Raw genomic sequence first — 23,753 nt, forward strand, 5'->3', positions numbered from 1 at the left:
CGGACAGAGCCGCTCGAGGAGGAAGCTGTAGACGTCTGCTTTCCCTCATAGAGCGTCTAATTAAGTACACTATATATATATAAATATATATATGTGTATATGTATATATATATATATACACACACACTTCTATTTGTGGATACATAGGGAAGTTCTCTTTAGTCTGTGTAAATACCACTCCTCTCCCACGTGGGAGGTAAGGCCACCATGGAACCACACACATGGGAGCTGCCCCTGTGATGGACAAGGCAGGCGCAAGGATTGGGGTGCACATGGGAGCCCTCAGACGCTGGACCCTAGGCTTCAAGCTTGGCTAGAGTGGGGCCTGACCCGCAGAGGGGCCCCGGGGAGGGCGGCCTGACCAGGCAGCTGCCAGAACACACACAGGTCAGTGCAGGGGGCCTGTGCCCCACCCAGCTCCACGTGAGCTGGGCGTCTGTGAGGTGCCCACGCGCCAGCAGCAAGCCAGGGTGGGCTTCTGAGCGTGAGGGTGTGTGGGCACAGGGATTGCGGCGGCAGCCTCACCCCAACACCTTACAGCAGAGGAGAGCAGGCCAGAGCAGCGGGCCTCCGTCACTCAGCCGGCTGCCACGGCACAGCAGCCCTGGTCGTCTGGAACCTGCCCCCATAGAAGCGTCACTTCGCTTCTTCACAAAGCAGGTTCCAGTCAGGAGAAACGTCAAGGACGTGGCCACGCTGTGCTCAGACAAGGCCCTGCACCCAGGGGAGCTGGCTCAGACCCCACTGAGGCTTGACCACGTGGACATGCTCTCTGACATGCAGGAAGAGGACATGAGGTGACCGGACACAGGGATCCCTGTCCCCACTCCTGTCACTGCAGCTGGTTTCCAGCCCTCGGTCAGAAGTGGCCTCCGTCCAGGAAGCCTCAGGCACCGTGGACGCCCTCAGTCAGAAGTGACCTTAGTCCTGGGAGCCTCAGGCACTGGACAGTGGAGGGAGGTCGCAGGAGATGTGGCCTGGCTCAGGTGACAAGCCCAGTAACATGTGTTCCAGTCCAGGGAAGGGCCTGGGATTCCAGAACCTCTCCTGCCATGGGGCGTGTCAACAGCTGCTGTGTCCCAGCGGCCTCCAGCAGGTAGGGGTGCAGTGACCCTCCTGTGCACTGTCCCAGCAGGCCAACCTCTGTTCCCAGGAGGAGGCTTCACTTTGCCATCACCCCCAGGAGCGAGCTGAGCCCCCCAGCATCACTGGGGGGCTCCCACAGTGGGGCCTAGCAGGGGTGTCAGCTTTGGGATGGGGACTGGCTATGGGCGGGGCCTGCTGAGGCTTTTGCTCCCCTCCGAGAGGACCACTGCAGCACACACAGAAAGTGCTGACCTGGCAAATGTTGTATCTATATTTTTACAACAATAAAAGAGGGGAAACCTGGAGAGGATTTTGTGGCTGCCACAGTCACCCCAAGTACTCATGCCCCAGGAGCGTGACAGTGGAGCCCACGCCCCAAGTCACACACAGGCGCTCGGTGCAGGGGTGCTGTGGCCTTAACTGGGCCTCCCCACCTCCTGCTGCCAAGCCCCTTGAAGCTTGTATATAGGGACCCCTCTGAGGTGTGAAGTTACCAGCTGTCTGTCCAAGCGGTCACTGGGGGCCCCCAGGACTCTAGGCTCATTCACATTCAATGAGACCAGTGGTGACCTGACTACAAGAGGGTGACCAGTCACCCACTGAGAGGAAGAGGGAGCTGGGAGCGATGGGCGACCAGGGGCAGAGGATGCGGACTGAGCACGGTGCCAGGAGCTTCCCAGGAGTGACCCTTCAAAGGTTCAGAGGCTGTGTGCATCTGGAAAAGGCTTCCACTGCCTGGGAGTGCAGGGCCGGGGAGCTGAGTGAGCCCAGCACCCATCCGTCTGGGCCCTTGTCCCGGGCTGCCCTGCTGACCACAGGAAAGCCACAGGTGGGCGCTCCAGAGCAAGGCTCAGCCTGGACCTGCAGAGGACAGAGGTCCAGAGGCTTTAGGGAGCATCAGGCTTCTGGAGCAGCTGGGGGCCTGCAAAGGGAAACTGAGGCAGCCTCCGCACCTCAGGGAGGGGCTGACAGGATGAGAAGAACCCTCCAGGGAAACAGTCAACCTGTGTGCACACCGCTGAGAGGCAGGCAGGACAGGAGAGCCCCCCAGAGGAACAGAGGTGGCCTCCCTGCTCACAGAGGAGGGAGAGGCAGGACCAGGCCCCCCTGAAGCCCCTCATGGAAGAAAGAAGCACCTGGAGGCCGGCTGAGCCCCTGGGATCAGGCCAACTTGTGGAGCGCCCCTCTCTGGCCCCAGAGCCTGCTGCAGTGTGGCCACCCCTGGCCCTCCCTCACCAGGTCCTTGATCCTAAATCACCATTTAGCTCCCCTCCCTCGTCCTGACCCTCAGACCTCCTCCCAGTGGGGGAGCACGTTTCCCCCAAATCTCATCCCCCCTCAAGGTGATAGACCAGGGACATGCTGGCCCCGGCAACACCCTGGCACCTCTATCTGGCCACTGCTTGATTGCATCACTCATGAACTAGGACGTCAGGGCAGAAAGCATCAGGTGACAGCAACAGAGGAGGCCCTGCGCCACCCACCTGACTCCCAGGCATGGCCCCCGCTGAGTGCCCCTCCCCGAAAGCAGCTTCCCAGGGCAGCAGTGCCCACCAGGCTCTGTGGGGCAGGACACTGGACATCAAAGGGTGCTGCAGTCGAGCACGTGTATGAGCTAGTGTTGGAGACCCACCAATGCCCCAAAAGAATAAAAAGTTCTTGAGAGTAATTCTGGGAAGCATTTACTGAATGCCTACTGAAGAGCAATGACATCAGGCTGGAGACTAAGGGGCACCTGATCCAGGCTATAGTCTTTGCAATTACATGCTAAGCATCCAAGAGCTGGACAGTGAGTAGGGATGATAGAAAGATAGTTGATGCCTTTGAGCTTTGGTGCTGGAGAAGAGTGCTGAATATACCATGGACTGCTAGAACAAACAGGTTAGTTCTAGAGAGGATGAAGCCAGGCTGTTCCTTGAAGGCAAGGATGCTGAAGTTCGTCGGATATACTTTGGGCGTGTTTCAAGGAGGGACCAGTCCTTGGAGAGGGACGTCATGTTTGGGAGGGTGGAGGGACAGCGCAGGAGAGGAAGACCCTCGATGAGATGGATCGATTCAGTGATTGGGGTAATGGGAACAGGTGTATTGGAGACAGCAAGGTTGGCACAGGATAGAGCAGGGTTTAGGGCTCTTGTACATAGGGTCACTATGAGTTGCAAGTGACTCGACAGCACATAACAACAAACAACAACTATGTATGAGACTCTGAGTAGATTAAGAGCCACTGCCCACCGTCGTCCCCGCCCCCAGCCCCAACCCTTTGGGCTCCCTGCACCAGACACAGCACCTCGGCTCTCCAGGGCAGCACAGAAGCCACAGGTAGCACCACAGGGTGTGGGGTGGACCCAGGAGATGAAATGACAACGTCAACCCTTCAGAAAGTCATTGATCTTGTGACGAACTTACCGAAGAGGATAAAGGCAAGAACTACGAGGAGGCCCTCCGGCTCTCGCAGTGTGCCATGGAGTGTTTCCTGCGCGCCATCAAGTGTGAGGCACACAGCGACAAGGCCAAGGAGAGCATCCGAGCCAAGTGCATGCAGTACCTGGACCGGGTGGAGAAGCTGAAGGATTATTTACGGAACGAAGAGAAGCATGGCAAGAAGCCGGTCAAGGAAAGCCAGAGTGAGACAAAAGGCAGCGATAGTGACAGTGAAAGAGATAATCCAGAGAAAAAGAAATTGCAAGAGCGGCTGATGGGCACAGTGGTGATGGCGAAGCCTAACAGCTGGTGGAATTATGTGGCTGGGCTCGAGGGGGTCAAGGAGGCCCTCAAAGAAGCTGTCATTTTGACAATTAAGTTCCTACACTTGTTCACAGCAAGCACATCCCGTGGTGAGGGATACTGCTCTTTGGACCCCCTGGCACAGGGAAATCCTACTTGGCCAGAGCAGTGTCCACAGAAGCCAACAACTCCACCTCCTTCTCTGTGTCCTCCTCGGACCTGATGTCTAAGTGGTTGGGAGAGAATGAGAAGCTGGTGAAGAACCTGTCTGAGCTGGCCCGACAGCACAAGCCCTCTGTCACCTTCATCCATGAGGTGGATTCCCTGTGCGGGTCCCGAAACGAAAACGAGAGTGAGGCTGCCCGCAAGATCAAAACAAGAGTTCCTGGTCCAGACGCAGGGGGCGGGGAACGACGACGATGGGACCCTGGTTCTTGATGCCACAAATATCCTGCGGGTATTAGATTCAGCCACTAGGAGGAAGTTTGAAAAGCAGATTTACATCCCGTTGCCAGAGGAAGCTGCCTGGTTCCAGATGTTCCGGTTGCACTTGGGGAGCATGCCCCACAGCTTCACAGATGCCAACATCCATGAGCTGGCCCGGAAAACAGGCCACTCGGGTGCAGACATCAGCATCACCGTGCAGGACTTTCTCATGCGGCCCGTTCGCAAAGTACAGTCGGTAACACACTTGAAGAAGGTCTGCGGCCCTTCCCGCACCAACCCTAGTATCGTGACTGGTGACCTCCTGACCCCGTGCTCACCAGAAGGCCCCGGGGGCTATGGAGCCGACCTGGATGGACGTCCCTAGTGACAAACTCTTAGAGCCTGGGGTTTGCATGTCAGGCATGCTCCGGTCTTTGGCCACCACTTGGCCCACTGTGAATGCCGACGACCTTCTGAAAGTGAAGAAGTTCTCAGAGGACTTTGGATGAGAGAGTTAAAAGCTTTTTCACCTGGTGGCGGTGACGTTGGGAGGCTGACTGGGGAAATCCACAGTGCTCCCCATGCAGGTGGTCAGGCAGCTCCCCCTCCGCCGTCTGGCTGTTAGCAGTGAGCAGGCAGGGTCTCCCCGGCCGGCCGGGCTGCAGAGAAAGTGGAAGCACTGGGCTCACACAGGAAGTGGCTCCTCCTCTCCGGAATGCTCACTAACCTCTTCTGCCGCCTTTTTTTTAAAAAAAAAACCAACAAACAACCTACCCTTTTATTCTCCCAATTTAATGCTGCTTGAATATTTGTCTTGTTTATAAATAAAATTACCTGGAAACATTAAAAAAGAGCCAGTGCCCCCCACAGATTTCGAGAATGAGCACAGGTCGTGACGCCGTTGATCAGAGCGATGAAGTAGACGGAGGCTGGACTGGGGGCCACACAGAGGCCCTCATCTCTACTGATGGGGGTAATCAGCAGAGAGACTCCTCCTCCAGCCCCGTCTCAGAGCTCAGTGAGGACACTTCAGAGAATCAGTGGCAGGAGAAGCAGGACAGACACAGGACATGCCACTGACACTGGGGCACTTGGGGGGGCGGGGTATTCCATACACAGGGCAAAGGGGGCGGGTGTCCAGACACCAGGACACTGGGGGGGGGGGAGCGTCCAGACATCAGTGCACTGGGGGGGACAGGGCATCCATGCCACAGACACATGGGCACTGGGGGGGGCAGGGCGCATCTAAAAGGTGCTGCAAACAGCCGAGGACAGGACCCTGGCACAGTGGGGCACACACAAGCAGTTGACTCCAGCTGTCCTGTAGCCCAGTCCCAGCCCCCCCACTCCTCACCCAGGTGGCCCTCACCAATCCTTATGTTAAGTGCCATCAGTTCAAGTTCAGTTCGTAACCACCCTGTGAACAACAGCTCTGAACCCCGTCCTGTCCTGTGCCATCCTCACCGTCTCTGACACACTTGAGCTCATCTCGCTGAGGATTTTCCTCTCCTTTGCAGACCCTCCACTTTTCCAAGCACGACATTCCCTTCCAAGGAGTAGCTTCTCCTAACAACATGCCCAAAGTATATGAGACAAAGTTTCTCCATCCTTGCCTACCCTATTACCCCAGTCACAGAAACAATCCACTTCATCAAGGGCCAATTATAGATGAGGTTATAACAGCTATAGTTTGCTTGGCTCCACAATCAATACTCTTGGTACCAGCAGCCAGGAAATTAAAAGGCGAATTGCATTGGGAAAGTCTGCTGTCAGAAACTTCTTCAAAGTACTGAATAGCAACGATGTCAGTCTGGAGAATAAGGTGCTCCTGATCCAGGCCATAGTCTTTGCAATCACTTGCTATGAGACAGAGAGCTGAACAATGACTAGGGATAATAGAAGGAGAATTAATGCCTTTGAGCTGTGGTGCTGGAGAAGAGTGTTGAATATACCATGGACTGCTAGGAGGATAAACAGGTTCATCATGGAGAGGGTGAAACCAAGCTGTTCCTTGGAGGCAAGGATTCTGAAACTTTGTCTGACATACTTTGGACATGTTGCAAGGCGGCACCAGTTCTTGGAGAGGGACGTCATACTTGGAAGGGTGGACTGATTCAGTGACTGCGTTAATGGGGGCAAGTGTGTCAGAGACAATAAAATTGGCACAGGACAGAGCAGGGTTTAGGGCTATTGTACATGAGGGCACTATGAGTCGCAGGTGACTTGAAGGCACTTAACGACAACTGAATACCCTTTGTCAGAAGAACAAACAGGTATGTTTTGGAGGAAGGAAGTGCACCCAGGGCGCTCCTTTGGTGACACTTTGTCTCATCTATATTGGATGTATTGTTAGGAGACACCAGACTTTGGAGTCAGACATCATACTTGGAGAGGTGGAGCATACGCACAAAAGAGGAGGGTCCTCCTCAAGAATGTCACAGATGTTGAGGATGGCACGGGGCTCGGGATGGAGCAGGGCTCAGATCCGTTGCTCATGGGGTGCCTGAGTCATAGAGGAATGGGAGTCGAGTCATAGCTACGCCCTGGTAGCAAAGAAAAGTTAACTCCTCTAAGGTGGCAGATGTGGGCTCAAATGTGTCAAGAGACTGTGAGGATGAGACAGAATAGGTCAGGATTCAGGTCTGTTGTTCAGAGAGCAGCTTTGAGTTGAATTCGACTTGATGACATTTTATTTTTATTATTATCATATTTTTGTGTTGTTATGTGCCGTCGAGTCCCTTGCAACTCATAGCGACCCTACGGACAACAGCCCTAAACCCTGCTCTGTCCTGTGCCCATCACACTGTCTCCAATACACCCATCCCAATTACCCCAGGCACTGAATCAATCCACCTCATAGAGGGTCTTCCCCTCCTGCGCCGTCCCTCCACCCTCCCAAGCATGATGTCCCTCTCCAAGGACCTGTCCCTCCTTGCAACATGTCCAAAGTATGTTAGACAGAGCCTTAGAATCCTTACCTCCAAGAGGCAGCCCGCTTTGACCCTTTCCAGGATCATTCTGTTTGTTTCCCTAGCAGTCCATGGTACCCTCAATACTCTTCTCCAGCACCACAGCTCAAAGGCATCAATTCTCCTTCTATCCTCCTTAGTCATTGTCCAAACCTCTGATGCATAACAAGTGATAGCAAAGACCATGGCCGGTATCAGACGCACCTTAGTCTCCAGAGATACACCATTGCTCTTTAGTACTTTGGAGAGGTCCCTAACAGCAGACTTTCCCATCACAATACGTCTTCTAATTTCCTGGCTGCTGGTACCAAGTGTTGACTGTGGAGCCAAGCAAACTGAAGCTATGAACAATCTCAATCTCTTCACCATCCATCCTGATGCTGCCAATTGGCCCAATGATGAGAATCTTTGTCTTCTTGACATTGAGCCTCAATCCATATTGGAGGCTGCAGTCCTTGACCCTCTGCAGCAAGTGCTTCAGGTCCTCCTCAGTTTCAGCAAGTTTTGTGAATGTACCGTCAAATCGGATCTGACTAGTACAGGAGAAGACTGTCCCTCCTTCTCCAGCAGCGCATCTGGTGGATTTGAACCACTCACCTCTGGGGTTGCAGTGCAGCTTCTTGCCACTAGGCCACCAGAGCTGGCGGACTTGATGGTATCTTTTTTCAGGGTTTTTTTTTCCCAGTTTTTTAAAAATAATTTTAATGAGCATTTACAGAGATTTCGGATTTCCATTCATTCATTGCTGCACTTCTCTCCCCGCCAAACAAAGTGTGGTCGGTGCAGGAGGCTGGCCCGGGGCCTCTAAGTCACAGCTTCCTCTTTTTTTTTTTTTTTTTGGCTTGCAGAGATTTATTAACTCAGCAAATAGAGTTTTACACACATAATACAAGAATTATTCTCTAGAGTATTTCTGTCCAAAAAAAACCTAGAATAACACAAAATGACAATAACATATGCTATTTGAAAGTTCTTTTTAAGAAAATTTTAGAAATCAAAATTAATGAAGTTGCATTGTGTTTCATTATATCCTATTTTCTGAAATACATAGCTTTAGAGCCAGAAATCCCAAATTTGAATCCAAGTCTTGCTGCTGGGCAAGCATATTGCAAGTGCTAGATTTTACTTTTAGATGGTCCTCTTGTAATCCAAAGGCACAAAGTAACCACTTCTGAAAAATCTGTTGATTTGAAAATTGTAGAATGAAATTAAATGCATTTACATACTCTCTCCACAATCAATACATTTGGTACCAGCTGTCAGGAGATCAGGAGATGTACTGCAATGGAAAGTTTATAACAGCTTCCTCTTCCGCACAGACTCCTACCACGTGTGACACAGGTACCCCTGCCTCCCAACATGCCCCGGGGCGGTCGTAAGTTGAGTTGGGAAAACCACGTAAAAAATGCTCAACCCGCCCAGCGCGCGTGCGCACACACTGGCAGGTGGTGGTCACTGCGCATGCCCTTTCACGCATGCGCGTCCCCATGTACTGTCTCGGACGTCCCTCACGTGCGTGTCTCTGGGTCGGCGAGGAGGGGCGGGTCCAGGCGTGCGGGGGCGGGGTCAGGGCGCGGGGCGGGGCCGAGCGCGGGGGCGGGGCCGAGCGCGGGGCGGGGTCGGTGGTAGGCGGAGCCGGGGTGGCTGGGTCCCGGGTTGTTACGCGGCTGTAGTGGGCCCTGGTACGGGCGGAAACAGCATGGAGGCCCAGTCGGGCTCCGAGCTCCGGCCAGCGGGGCACAGCAGCCCAGCGCGGACGCGAACGCCCGACCTGACGCCGGAGCGGACGCAGAACGGGGATCAGGGCCGAGAGGCGGAGGCAGCGCGGGACCCGAGCGCGGGGCGGCCGGAGGAGGATGCCCAGGCCCTGGCGGAGTTCGCGGCGCTGCACGGCCCTGCGTTGCGGGCCTCGGGGGTCCCCGAGCGCTACTGGGGTCGCTTGCTGCACAAGTTGGAGCACGAGGTGCGTGCGGCCCGGGGTCGGGGTGCAGATGAGGGGGTGGGTTCTGCGCGCTCTGGGTCAGCCCGGGGGAAAGGGGAAACAGACTGAGGTTGGGCCGGAGCGGCGGGTGGCGCCCTGGAGGACACGTGCTGTCGCGGGGCATGTGGTCCAGGGGAGTTTCAGGCTGGAAAAGTATAGAAAAGGAGGCCTGGGGGCAGTGCAGGTGCCCCGTTTCGGGGAGGTGGAGTGCAAGGACGCAGCTGGAGCAGTTTAAAAGGGAAGTGATTACGCGTGGAGTGACTTGGGGGTCCCTCCAAGGGAGGAGCAGCCGGCTAGGGTTCTGAGAGGCCCCTCCGCACCTCTTGCCCTACCAGTACTTGGGGCTGGGCCAGGGCCGCATTGCGAACAGGAACTCAGTCCAGCTCCGGCTTCCCGTGTGTGCCAGGCCTGGTACCGACTCCTCCACCACTCTACCCAATCCCCACGACAGCCTTGGGAAGGGCAACATTCATCACCCCATTTTACAGCCCAGAAAACTGAGGCTCAGGGACAGGAAATAACTCTCCAAGGTCGCCAGACTCTAGAGCCCCGGTTTGCCTTCCTCTGGATAGGAAGTCCTGCATCCTTACTCAATTCTGGGGTTCTTTCATGCATGGTTCCACACTTAGTGTAAAATATGCCCTGTGGATTAAAGAAAACTCAGGCTCTGGGTAAGAGAGAGGAAATGATTTAGAGACTTGTAGAGTCTCAATTTTTTTTTTTTTTTTAAAAAAAAAAGCTCCACTCAGCTCCAGCCTTTGCTGGTCTGGACCACCAAAGGGAGTCTCTGCTGGCCTGGTGTGGGGTGGACCTAGAACTGAGCAGAAGCACAACCCAGGCCAGCTTGAAGCCCTTTTCCTAGACAGACAGAACTGCTCTGTGGTGGAGGAACCCTGCAACCAAGAGTTGTGCGCCTGGGCCAGTAAACCCAGACCCTGGCCAAGTGAAAGCCCAGCCTCTCTGAGCCAGTATCTCCATTTGACCAAGCACGCGCAGAGGCACTTTTTGTACACAGTAAAGTTCAAGCCCACTTGTCATCAAATCCGTTCCAATGTGGAAACCCTTTGGGAAAGAATAAATCTACCCCACAAGGTTTCTGGGAGTTCTGGTGACTTAATGGTAAGGAATTGGACTATCAACCCAAAGGCACACAGTTTGAATCTGCTGGATATTCTGTGGGAGAAAGATGGGCAGTCAACTCCTGTGTGATTTACTGCCTCTGAAAACCTGCTGGAGGGTCCGCTATGGGTTCGTTTTGACTCAGTGGTAACCAATAACATAGAGTTTTTGACGCTGTGAGTCTTTCATGGAAGCCAGCTGACTTCTCTATGCCCCATGGAGCTGTTGGTGGGCCCAGATCTTTAATGGGTTGGTGGTGTGTGCCATCCGTCTTTGTCTAGTGGCCAGAAGTTAATACTCCTGCACCACAAAGGCTCTCCAAACACAGATGCATGTGTGCGCACGCAGACACACACACAGAGGCTGAGCCCACCTCCCCATGTGTAGCTCAAGGGTAATAGCAGAACACCTGGCTTTGGAGTGGCATGAGGAATGTGAGCTTTAGCCAGGGCTCAGCCAGCACTCAGTGGGCAATGACCAAGTTCAGCTGCACCCAGGGCAGCCACGTTCTCCATGACCATCCCTGCTGCAGGCCCTGGCATAGGGGCTCTGCTGGCAGGGGTGGGGGCTACTTTTCACACGTTGGCAGGGCCAGTGACACTGGGGCCGTGACTAGGGAAGCAAAAGTGTGTCTGCTGGTACCCCACCTCTGCGCAGCTGCACAGCACCACCTCATAGATGCTCCCTGAGTCCCAGCGGGAAAGGGATGGTGGCTGCTGCACCCCACAGAGCAGTCAAGTAACTTGTTGGAGAGAGGGAGATTCTGGAGCTCCAGAATCTTCTCCAGCCAGCGCTGAGCTGTGGCAGACACGCCATGGGAGGGACAGGCTGGAATTGGGTCTGCTTTCCAGAGTGTGAGGAACAGCTGGCCTGTCAGCCTTGCTAACCACACTGGGCTTGTAACAACCCTAGTGAGGACATGTGGAAGGCCAAGGCCCATTCATCCCTCCTGGATAGGGGACCCAGGCCACCTCAGAGCTTGGGCCTCAGCTCCTGCAGCTCAGGGCCACACTCTTCCCGCAGAGTGGAGAGTAGCTGGCGGGGAAGCCTGTACCCCTCATGTTGCCTCAGTTTTCATGGTTTGGGGCTGGATGTTTGGTGAAACGGATATGGGTTGAGGTTCTAGTGCTACAGGATGCCAGTTCGTTCATGCCCAGAGTGGAAGCATACCTGCCTTGGGGACCTGGTTTCCCCAGAGAACAAGAAGCCCCACATGGTACCTGTAGCCATAATGCCCCAGGTGGTGTCACAGGGGGAGGAGCACTGGAGACCTGGACAGCAACACTGGGGTGGATGGCAGGCGCTAGGGCAGACAAGGACCATGTTGAGGCTCTTGGAGCCTCAGTTTCCCCACCTGGGATATAATGTGTGGGAGCCAGGCCTAGGGTCTTGCCCTCTGAACGGGTTTGCTTTGTCCTCTTGGCCTAGGGGCAGCTTCCTGGGTTAGCTGCAGTGATGGGACGCTGTGGGTGAGCATCCTGCCAACAGCACCCGCTGACCGATGCCTTGGCCCCCAGGTTTTCGACGCTGGAGAGATGTTTGGAATAATGCAAGTGGAGGAAGTGGACGAGGATGAGAGTGAAGAGGCGCGGGAAGCGCGGAGGAAGAGGCCCAACCCCGGGGGCGAGCTCTGCTACAAGGTCATCGTGACCAACGAGGCGGGGCTGCGGGCAGATGACCCCAACAGGTAAAGGAGCTAAGCTCTCGGTGCAGAGGGACTCGCCAGCGGGCAGGGCAGTGCTGGGGTTAGCGCTGTCGCTGCTAAGGCGCATGCGCAGCACAGACGTGCAGCCTTTCCCACGCTGGGGTTAGAGCTGTCGCTGCTAAGGCGCATGCGCAGCACAGGCGCGCAGGCTTTCCCACGCTGGGCTTTGGGGGCGAGCAATGGCAAAGGGCAGCTTTGGCGCACGCGCCTTACGTGGCACCTGTCCAACTGGGCCATGCCTGCAAGCTGGTCAAGCAGTTAACACCCTCGGACACTAACAAATCACTGGAGGGGCCAGTCCACAGAGCCGTTATGAGGAAGAAAAGCCTGGCAACATCCCACAATCTGACGCATATAAGATCACCAGGAGTCAGGCTGACGGCAACTCTTTCTAGTGTTGGTTTATTGTGGTTTTGCTGGTGTTTTACCAGAAAAGTGTAAGAATTATAGTTCAGTGGGTCCTCCACAGGCTAGACTCTGGCTTTCTGAGGCAGGCAGAGCTGCAGACTCTCTGCAAAGGGTCACTGGCCCCACGGAAGGTTCTATCCCCTGCAGGGCCTTTCCTGCCTCCTTTCCCACCTGGACCAGTCACAGGCGGCTGCCTCACCCATGCTGTGACTCAGACTGCTGGCTATTCTGTCCTACCCCGTGAAGGCCCTCACCCTCCCAGCTCGCCTGACTCCTCACGTCCTGCACTGGTTTTGGGGTGCCACATGGGAGTCAGAGGCAGGGTCTCAGGTTGAGGGCAGGAGCTGGAGCTGGTGTGCAGCCTGAGGGGTAGATCCTGGCATTTGGAGCCCCTCTCTAGTCTGTAAGTAAAAGGGAGAGGTAGTGTCCACTGAACAGAGTTCAGTGCAAGGCGTTGTCCACGTGTCATCTGAGAATGTTCCAGAAAACCCCAGGACACCCCATGTCTTCTAGGGGAACCTGCCTCTGGGACGCTACCCAGAGAAGGTCCACCCGCCCCACAGCCCTTTCCTTCTGGGCCCTTCTGCGTCCTGATCTTTGTTCTTTTGGGATCCTATCCGACACCAAGGGCCCAGCTCCCTGCCGTGGTCTGCATAGGAGCAGAGACCTGTAAAACACACCCTAGTTCTGTCTGTCCTGACTCATTACAGTCCTGTAGACAGGCTGGGACTGCCCCGGGAGGTGTCAGGACTGAGATCTAGACCATCAGATTGCCACATCTTTCTCCCCAAGAGCAGCTGGGAGGGTCGAACTGCCAACCTTTCCTTTAAGAGCTAAGCACTTAAGCAGTGCACCCACCAGAGCTTAAGTGTTCTTAGCAGCGTTTTAAGTGTGAGTTACAAAGAAATCCAACGAAGGTACGTGTGAGTTAAGACGGCTGAGCGCCCATCCTGCACACAGGATTCAGATTCAGGGGGGATCAGCGGAGCGAGCGAGGCTGTTGGGCCACCAGCCCCTGTGGCTGCAGAGGGCCTCTGTCCTCAGGGTGCTGGGAGTCCTCATTCTGCTGTGGACAGGAGGGTACCGCTGGGGGGCGTCAGCATCCTCCCACCGACTTGGTGAGAGCCGAATGGCTGGCACCTCGGGGGTCTTGTCAGGCTGCAGCGTCCACTGGGGTTTGACCTCCAAGCTCTCCCGGCAGAAAGGTCCTGGTGCTGTCAGGTCCAGTGTCCTCACACCTACTTGATGCCTCACCTGTGTCCTTGGGGCGATGGGGAAGGAGGAGCAGTGTCCACCCGGCCTGCATCTCAGACATGGCGGGGACACTTGGAAAGCACCGGGACTGCACCCTGGTGGTGTGGTGTTTAAAGTGCTAAGCTGCAAACTGAAGGGTCAGTCCTCTGAGCTTAGCAGCAGTTGGCTGGCGAAAGATGAGGCCGTCTATTTTTGGGGACACTGGGCAGTTCTTGTCTGCCCTCCAGGGTCGCCGTGCATCAGGAGGAGGTGGCAGCTGCAGTGGGGACCTGGTTTCCCTGTGGTCCTCGAGGCACAGGCTACATGGCTGGCACACTGCATGTGTTTCTCCTTCAGCCCTTGTATCGACTTGGTGGTGGAGGTGGGGTGAGAAGACGGAGTGGACCCACTGGACATAGGAGCCCCTGCAGGGTGGAGCTGAGGAGAACTGAGGCCCCATTCTACCCACAGCCCAGGCCCCAGCGTCTGCCCACTTCATACCCACTCGCCCCACCCCCACAGCATCTTCCTCATCGACCATGCCTGGACGTACCGTGTGGAGCACGCCCGCCAGCAGCTGGAGCAGGTGCCCGGGCTGCTGCACCGGATGGCCAGCCTGATGGGCATCGAGTTCCATGGCGAGCTGCCCAGCGCCGAGGCCGTGGACCTGGTGCTGCAGGAGATGTGGAGATTCAACCAGACATACCAGCTGGCCCACGGGGTGAGCGGCAGGTGCCAGTAGGGGCTCCGTGCTGGGGCAGAGGTAGAAACCCTTGTGGTGTTACCTCAGAACCAGATGTCGCTGGCCTTTGAGCTCATAAGATGTGACCCCCACCACCCCCCACCAGACCCCTCATCTCGGGCTCAGGTAGCTTATCTGCCCCTCTCTTGGCCTCTCTGGCTGTCGGACCTCCAGCCCCCACCCCTCCATGCCCTTGCACACAGGGCTTCCTATGGGGAGACTCGTGCTGGTGTCTCATGACCCAAGCATAGGTGATGCCTCCTTCAGGAAGCCTTCCCTGAATGCCAGCCCTAACCCCACCCACATTCAAGAAACCAAGCCCCTCCCTGTAGGTGCTGGTTTCCCTTGGACTGCAGACCACCCAGGTCAGTGTCCTGCTGACTGGTCAGTCGGGGCAGGGCTTGCCTCTAGGTACAGGGATTGAGGGTGACAAACATCCTAACTAGAAAGCTAGTTGCAGACAGGTAGGGTGCAGGGACGGGAGAGCAGGCAGGTGACGCCGTGTGCTCCCCCAGACAGCCGAGGAGAAGGTGCCGGTGTGGTATGTCATGGACGAGTTTGGCTCACGCATCCAGCACGCCGACACACCCAGCTTCGCCACGGCCCCCTTCTTCTACATGCCCCATCAGGTGGCCTACACGCTGCTGTGGCCTCTCAGGGACCTGGACACGGGCGGTAAGTGGACGCCACCACCGCCAGAAGGGCGGGCCTGGGTCCGGTTCCCACCCCGTCCCTGATGGTCCCTGATGGCTTCTCTGGTGCAGAGGAGGTGAGCCGGGACTACGCCTACGGAGAGCCTGACCCACTGGTGCGGAGGTGCATGATGCTGCCCTGGGTGCCCGCCGACCTGCTGGACCTCAGTTCCTCCACACCCGAGCCCCCCGAAGCCTACTACCAGGTGTGGCAGCAACCCCTGACCTGGCCTGTCCACTCAGCTGGCTTCTAGAATGCTCTCTGTCCACTGACCCAGCAAGGCTGACTCTCGGGCCCAATCTGGTTACCACAGGAAGTCGGGGAGAGACTGGGGAGCAGGTGAGGGGCTCAGGACAAGCCAGCCTCTGGCTTCACAGCTTCACCTCAGGCCCCAGAGCTGAAACCATGACTGGGACACTCGGGGGTACCTTGGGGGGGCTCTGCCATGGGGCAGAGTGTCCCCATGGTCACAGCGTGCCAGGCAGGCAGTGTCGGGCTGAGGATGCCGGAGGCCCCGGGTGTTGTGCTGGCAGCTGCAGCACATGTGAGAGGCCCTCCCTGAGATCTGGGTGTCTTCAGGTTCTGGCACGTGTGGTGGCCATCCCTCACATGTGCCACGTGTGGGGGCATGGGACCAAGTGCCCCTGTCTCTGAGGTCAGTCCTATCCCTGGTGTCCCCTAGACCATTCTGGAGGAGAACAAGGAGAAAATGCCACAGGCCATCCAGCCACCAGTGTACCCCGATGACCACGTCTTTAAGTAAGTCCCTTCTCTGACCTGGCTGTCACTGTCCTGGGTCACTTTGTGCTGACACGGGCCCACCCTAACCCCTGCCCTTGCTGAATGGAAGAATCATGGCCCCAACTCCTCTTTCTCCTAGGGCACCAAAAAAAAACAAGAAAAGAAAGGGCACTCAGGGGCCAGACCATCTCTTGTGTTGGCAGTGGGAGTAGGGGTTCTGTGAGAGCAGTGGTCATGTGGAGACCCACAGTATAGGGGAAACAGCTGTGTACCCCTCACTGATGAGAACGTGAAGGTGCAGGGAGGGTCGGGCCAGGAGGCAGGCTCCATCTTGGCCTTCTGAGGGCCTGGGTCTCCCCAGGGGTGGGAAGGGGCCACCACCATTGCCCCACGCAGCCACCAACCCCTGAGTCCTGCCTACGGAGAGGTCTCCAAGGGCCCAGGTGGAGCCAGACATTGGCAGCCATGGCACTGCACTCAGTCCGGCTTCTCCACAGAATCTACTCCGACGTCGGACAGGTGCTCAGTCACCTGACCCACCCGCGGTTCACCTTCACCTCCAACGAGGAGGATGCCGACATCCTCTACAACTTCTCCCACTTCAAGGATTACCAGTGAGTGCCCCCATCCGCCATGATTCCCAGCCCAGAGTCTGGGCCTGTGACTCCTGCCTCCCAGCCACACACCCCCAATTCCATGGCCTGTGGCCCCACCAGCAGGCTCTTCCTTAGCCACGCCCCCTAACCCCACTACTTGTGGCTCAGACCATTGTGCCCTGCCCCGCCCTGATGCCACCTGAGGCCTGTGGCTCTGCCTGCTGTGCCCTGCCTCTGCTCCACCCATGGCCTGTGGCTCCGCCCACTGTGCCCCCCATGGCCTGTGGCCCTGCCCACTGTGCCCTGCCCCCTCCACCCATGGCCTGTGGCTCCGCCCACCAAGCCCCCTCCCTCCTCCACCCATGGCCTGTGGCTCCGCCCACTGTGCCCTGCCCCCTCCATCCATGGCCTGTGGCTCCGCCCACCAAGCCCCTTCCTCCTCCATCCATGGCCTGTGGCCCCACCCACCAAGCCCCTCCCTCCTCCACCCTTGGCCTGTGGCTCCGCCCACCGAGGCCCTCTTCCCCCACCCATGGCCTGTGGCTCCGCCCACCAAGCCCCTCCCTCCTCCATCCATGGCCTGTGGCCCCACCCACCGAGCCCCTCCCTCCTCCACCCTTGGCCTGTGGCTCCGCCCACCGAACCTCCTCTCCCCCCTGCCCTCAGGAGGCTGAGCCAGGAACGGCCGCGGGTGCTGTTGAACCAGTTCCCCTGCGAGAACCTGCTGACAGTCAAGGACTGCCTGGCCTCCATCGCCCGCCGGGCCGGGGGTCCCGAGGGCCCGTCCTGGCTGCCCCGCACCTTCAACCTGCGCACCGAGCTGCCCCAGTTCATCAGTTACTTCCAGCAGCGGGAGAGGCGGTGAGCAGCCCCAGAGCCTCAAGACACACACACACACACCACACACACACACACCCCCCACACACACACACACCCCGCCATTCACCTCCCTGTTGCCTCCTATGCATCCGGAGACCAGCATTGGGCAGTGGCTGTATGCACACAGTGGGCACAGGGCTGGTGGCTCGCCATGTGTGCACCACATGACCCTCCCAGGCCAGCGACAAGCCAGTCACTGCCCTTGTGCACCATGGTCCCGCCCACTGCGTGCACCACAGGATCCTCCCAAGTCACTGGTCATTTCCCAGAAGCCACCCCATCACTCAGCAAACCTACTCAGTCCTTGAAGCCCAACACCACTCATCTTCCCTCTACTTCCCCCCTTGGTGTCCCAAGAGAAGCCGGGCGCTGCGTCCTCCCTGCCTCGATCCTGGGGCGACAGGGCACAGGCCCGAGCTGGGCTTAGCTGGTCCTCTGCCCCCAGGGGCGAGGATAACCACTGGATCTGCAAGCCCTGGAACCTGGCCCGCAGCCTGGACACCCACATCAGCAAGGACCTCAACAGCATCATCCGGCACCGCGAGAGCACCCCCAAGGTGGGCCCCACATGTGCACCTCTGAGCGGGTGGGGCACAAGTGTGGGGAGGGGCAGCGTGTCAGCACCTCAGGTGGAGCTGACCACCTGTGGGGCCTTCTGTGTCCTGCCCAGCGCAGGACAGAGCCGTGTGGTCACTCAGGGCTGCACTGTATCCTGCTTAGGGGAGATGAGTGGTGAGGTGGACCAGAGGCTGTCACAGCCTTACGTGGACCCCGGTGTGTCAGAGCAGGCCTGAGCCTCATAGCATGTTCACAGCCTCTCTCTTAGACACACGTCACCAGACATTTCTCTCAGACTGAGGTTAAAGCCAGCCGTGAAGATCAGGGAGGCAGAGGCAGGGCTGGGGGACAGAAGCGTGAGCGCCATGTAGCTGGGCCAGCATGGGCACGGGCACAGGTTCCACGTGGACAGAAAGGCCACAGCCAAGTCTGGATTCCAGTATGCTTGAGGTCCAAGGGCCCCCGACCTCCACACAAGGTCCAGAAGGGCCCCCAAGAGTGAGGTGCCTGCCGTCTGTCCACCAGGTCGTGTCTAAGTACATCGAGAGCCCCGTCCTGTTCCACCGCGAGGACGTGGGGCCGGTCAAGTTCGACATCCGCTACGTCGTGCTGCTGCGGTCAGTGTCACCCCTGCGGCTGTTCGTCTACGACGTCTTCTGGCTGCGCTTCTCCAACCGGTAAATGCGGGGAGGTCCCGTCACCCACCTGGGGCAGGGTTTCGTTCTGGGTAAGACCCCTGGACAAGAGCAGGCCCACCTCCTGCAGCACCCCAGCGTGTGTCTGTGGTCAGCAGGTCACCTGCCGGCCAGCCAGGGCTCGGGCCAGCGTGGTGGGGTAGACGGGGCGCCCATCAGGCCCTCACACCTGTCTGTGTTTGAACCCAGGCCCTTCTCACTCAGTGATCTGGATGACTACGAGAAGCACTTCACTGTCATGAACTATGACCCGGATGTGGTTCTGAAGCAGGTAGGGCCTGCCCAGTCCTCAGCCATGTGGTGGGTGCTGTCTCCTGTGAAGTTGGTTCAGACCTCATGCTGTGTCCAGCTAGTGTGTGCACCCCAGCAGTGCCATATGCAGCTGGGAGACTTAGGTGCCCTCAGATTCTGGGGTTCCTCCCTACTGGTACCCATCAAACACAAGAATAGCAGGGCGGGGGGCACCAGGGAAGTGGTCATCCTGCTGTGGGGGAACGTCTTCTGGGAACGTGTTAGGAGGGAGCTCAGCGTCCAGCTGTACAGCCCCAGGCTTCTCTTGGGCCCCCAGGCCTCTCTTAGGCCCCCAGGCCTGTGGTCCGGCCCTGTCTCTGAGGGTGAAGATCAGGGTACTGAGTGCTTCTTTCTCTGTGTGTGTGTGAGCGTGTGCACACGCTTTGTAGGCGTGTCCACATTTGCCACGTCTCATCAAGGCCAATGTGTTTGGGTTCTCAGAACTGACTTGGGCACGTCCTCCCCAGAGCTTCTACTTAGCCCTGTGCGTTGACCAGTCTCATCTCTTAGCAGACCACTGTCCCTGTAGTCAGCTGGAGTTCAGCTGGGCTTGGACTCAGGTTCTTAAAGGGGCTCTGCCCTGGCCCTGTCTCCCTGGAACCCCAGGAGCGAACCTCAGTGGGTTTCCTGGCCAGTGAACGTAACACTGCTTCACAGGTGGTGGGCTAAGCATTTTACGCAATCACGCAGCTAGGGTCCAGAGCTCAGATCCTGTCTCGCACCACTTGACTGCCCCCTGAGGGCTGCGTGGTCTGGATGTTCCCTGCCTGCCGTGGTGTGACCAGGGCCCACGTCCAGCACGGGATGGGCTCCTCCTTACCCCCCCCCCCCCCCCCTGGTGCGCCTGGAGCAGCCTGGGCAGTGACGACCCCTTGTCTGCCACAGGTGCACTATGACCAGTTCATCCCGGAGTTCGAGAAGCAGAACCCAGCATTTCTTTGGAAGGATGTCCAGGTGCGCCCTCACCTGCCACCCCCCCGGGCTGCGCCCTTGTCCTACAGGGTTGAGGAGTTTGATCCTCCTGAACAGCCCCCGCCCCTGCCCCTCCCCCCCAGAGTGGTGTAGGGGCTGGTGCAGACTGACCATATAGGCTGCGGTGTCGACTAAACCCCGAGAGGTGACTGGGGACATTCGGGGTGGCATGAAGGCCAGGTTTTAGGGTGCAGCTGTGCCTGAGGCGGGAGAACCTGTGCTAGGGAAGGGGGCCAGCAGGTGTTAGTGACCACGCTGTGACACCAGGTTCCATGCCAGTGGGAGAAACGTCAGGGCAACTTGGGGCTGGGACTCAGGAGGGGCTTCATTCCCCTGTGAGGGCTGCTCTGGGAGGCTCATGGCCCCTCACCAGCCCCTGACTGTACCCCACACCCCAGGCGGAGATCTTCCAGGCCTTCAGAGAACTGTTTCAGGCAGCATGCAACAGGCCAGCACCACTGGGCCTCTGGCCCTACCCCTCATCCCGGGCCATGTACGCTGTGGACCTCATGCTGAAGTGGGAGCAGCGCCCCGATGGTGAGTGGGCAGCCCTGTAGTCCCGACTCCCCAGGGCTAGCAATTCTGAGACCCCATCGGTGTGCACCAGGGTCCGCAGACCCCAGGTCCCATCCCCTGCTAGGAGCGTCCTCAGCTGACCCCCTGCTGCCTCCTCACACTTTCCGGCACCCCCTAGACCCTTGCCGGCCTTCCCAGCCCTGCCCGTCCCCAGAAGCGAGGCCTCCCATCACACCTGTGTCCCACCCCCCCAGGGAAGCAGGTCATGCAGCCCCAAATCCTGGAGGTGAACTTCAACCCGGACTGCGAGCGAGCCTGCAAGTACCATCCCAGCTTTTTCAATGACGTCTGCAGCACGTTATTTCTGGACGACCCCCGGGACTGCCACGTCACCTGCCTCCTCTAGGCCGTGCGGGCCTCCCCAGACTCCATCCTCAGGGGCGCACTGGGCTCTTCCCACAGGGCAGGGTGGGGCCAGGGCTGCAGGACTACATGCCCTCACCTCTCCTCACCTCACCTCACTGTGGACTGAGCTAACCTCCCCAAACCCCATCCCCGGGGGGCACTGGGCTCTTCCCACAGGGTGGGACCAGGGCTGCAGGACTACAGGCCCTCAGCACCCCGGATCCTGCAGCACCTCACTGCGGTCACTCCCAGAGGTTTCCAGGCATCAGCAAAAGGGGACGGGGTGGAACATGAGGCAGCAGCCCCCTAGGAGGAGAGGGGAGGCCTGCGGGGGGTAGAGGGTGCAGCCAACCAGGAACCCCAACACCCAGGGAAATGCCTGCCAGGCAGCCCCCGCCTTACTGCCTGAGCCTGGCTCCACCCCTTCACCAGCAGACCATGACGGTTACACACCGTGACAGACACAATGTCACCCCCCCTCCAGTCGAGCTAGATCACAGGCACATGGTGGTGTCCACACACTTGGGTTCGTTCCTGTTGTTTCCTTTCTGGGCACTGTCAACAGAGGGTCACTGAGGGCTGTGGAGGGCCGACACATGCCTGCGGATGGGTCACAGACCCTGTTACTAGGTTCAAGCCCCAGGATGCTGTATTTTGTTACTTTGGTTTTGGGGAAGGAGGTGTGAAGAGTCCAGTTCCTGTTTCCCTGCAGTTTGGAGTCACGCTAGAGGGTGTTTTGGGGGTTTTTAGGGAGCAGTAATGCCCTAGACCCAGCTAGTTAAAGGGCTCTGAGAAGCTGGGGGGACTGGGACTGGTATCCCAGGAGTATTCTCACATGTAGGTGAAGGGAGGCGGTGTGGGGGCTGGTTTGGAAGCCAAAAAGTGGTCCCCTTATAGCAAAACTGGAATGTGTGAATGTCCTGTCCATCTGGCGTGTGCCCGTCCTCCCGCTGGGGCTGCCCTTTGCCCAAATGGATGCATCTGCTGCTGCCCGTACCTCTCTTGGGGTTCTGCCCTGAGGCTGGGCCCCTCATCTCTGGGTTTCTTCTGGGATGCTGTGATGTCCCACTTCCTCTCAATTTGTACTGCAATGAAAGATGCCTTCTTCTTGTACAGCGTCTCACTTTCTCCTCGGGGGTTCCAACATGACACACTTTGCAGTCAGGGTGCAGACTTGGAGAAACGACGATGTAGACTGCCAAGTCCGGTGCTGGCCCATGTGGGTTCCCAGCTCCAGGTTCCTCTCCGTGGGAGGCAGGAGTGGACGTCACCCCCAATGATTTCCAGGGGGTGTCAGAGAAGCTGGGGTTCTCCAGAGTGGGGCCAGTGAAGTGTGTGTGTGCGCGCGCGCGTTGATTTACCTCGGGACAAAGGGTTCATGCTGGTCTGGAGGCTGGTGAGTCCCGAGTCCCTGGGTCAGGCGTCACCCTGGTGCCTTCTGACCCACACAGCTGCTGGGTTGGAGGAATTCAACCTCACAGTCAGTGACGGGCTATTGGCTCTGAAAACCATAGTGGTGAGTTAAATGGGGGTGAAGTCAACCCCAAGGAAACTCCCTCTTCAGCTGATTGGCTGCTTACACCAGGTCACAGAGTGGAAAATGGTTACACTGGGTGGGTGGGTGGGGTGTGATGACGCAGCTGAAAGATAGACAATAAATTATGATGACGGAAGAATAGATGCCTTTGAGCTGAGTACTAAATGTCCCGTGGCCTGCGAAAGGGTGACAGGACCGTCTTAGAAAAGGTGCAGCCGGGGTGCTCCTTGGAGACCAGCATAGTGAAAGTTCATCCAGCGGACTTTGGGAATGTTGGAAAAATGACATCCTGCCCGGAAAGGTGGAGGGTCAGCAAAGGAGGACCCTCAGTGGGTCGGGTTGACACGGTAACAGCCGGCTGGAGTGTGTCGGAGATGAGGACAGGGCAGCGGCCAGATCCCTTGTTCGTAGAGTTACTATGAGTCACCACCCACGCAGTGAGAATCATGACCTGGCCACACCGCAGATCGGGACTGAGGCTGACCCTGTGCTGGGTGGGAGGCCAGGTGGCCTTGCCTTCAGGGGATCTTCTCCCCTGGAGAAGGGGCGGTGATGAGATCTGACTGCTGTGTACCTGGTGCGGTCAGAAAGTGGTCCCAGTGAAACGAGGAGGAGGTGGTAATGACCCCACTTGGAGGCAATAGATAAAAGTGGCAGAGCCCCATCTGCATGAGGGAGGTGGGGTGTCCTGTGCCCCAGAACGGAGGCTCTGGCTGGTTGACTGCAGGTTCCGTTCCAAACCACTTCAGTAACACGTTGCAGTAAAGGAAGTACTTTGTTCTTCTCAAGCTTGTGAGGTAGGCTTGCACCACCCTGTGGTGTGTTAGGCACCTGGTGGTGTCGGGGGGGTCCCGTGTTGGGCTCCACAGAGAAAGATGGGCAGTGTACCTCAGAAGCCTGGCTGGGGTCACGATGAGTGGGACTCGGTGTTAGGGTGGGGAGCTGAGTGAGCACGCAGTTACATGATCTAACTATTGCATTGGAAAAGTCTGCTGTCAGAGACCTCTCTTACTTGTTGAAGAGCAGTGATGTTACTTTGAGAACTAAGGTGCACCTGATTCAGGTCATGGTCTTTTCAGTCACTTCTAGGCATCTGAGAGCTAGACAGTGACTAAAGATGACAGAAGAATTGATGCCTTTGAGCTGTGGTGTTGCAGAAGAGTACTGAACATCCCGTGGACCGCCAAAGTAACAAACAGATGTCTTGGAGAAAGTGCTCCTTGGAGGCAAAGATAACAAAGCTTCATCTCACATACTTTGGCCATGGTGCTAGAAGAGGCTTTTAATTGGAAGGTGGAGGGTCGGTGAAGGAGAGGAAGACCTTCCTTCAACCAGGTGGATTGACACAGTGACTGCGGCAATGAGCTTGAGTGTGTCAGATTGTGAGAATAACACAAGGTAGGACAGGGTTCAGAGCTGTTGTTTGTACAGTTGCCCGGAGTTGCACCTGATGGCACCTAACGACAATGTATATTTG

General features: G+C 57.4%; 1 protein-coding gene and 1 pseudogene across 1 annotated transcript; both read left to right on the top strand.

Annotated features, from left to right (window-relative positions):
- The first annotated feature begins 3,443 nt into the window (after positions 1–3,443).
- Positions 3,444–4,754, top strand: LOC102847337 (annotated as a pseudogene).
- A 4,150-nt stretch (positions 4,755–8,904) lies between these two features.
- Positions 8,905–20,740, top strand: TTLL12 (tubulin tyrosine ligase-like family, member 12). The gene is made up of 15 exons (XM_006890046.1): positions 8,905–8,963; positions 9,042–9,168; positions 11,823–11,992; positions 14,174–14,372; positions 14,909–15,068; positions 15,158–15,291; positions 15,769–15,845; positions 16,325–16,441; positions 17,090–17,284; positions 17,748–17,859; positions 18,386–18,537; positions 18,745–18,826; positions 19,732–19,800; positions 20,217–20,355; positions 20,589–20,740. The coding sequence occupies exons 1-15, from the start codon at positions 8,905–8,907 to the stop codon at positions 20,738–20,740; spliced, it is 1,944 nt and encodes a 647-aa protein (XP_006890108.1).
- The last annotated feature ends 3,013 nt before the right edge of the window (positions 20,741–23,753 follow it).

The sequence above is a fragment of the Elephantulus edwardii genome, unplaced genomic scaffold (genome assembly GCF_000299155.1).
Source record: "Elephantulus edwardii isolate Elephantulus edwardi_28Jun2011 unplaced genomic scaffold, EleEdw1.0 scaffold00086, whole genome shotgun sequence".
Classification (NCBI taxonomy): domain Eukaryota; kingdom Metazoa; phylum Chordata; class Mammalia; order Macroscelidea; family Macroscelididae; genus Elephantulus; species Elephantulus edwardii.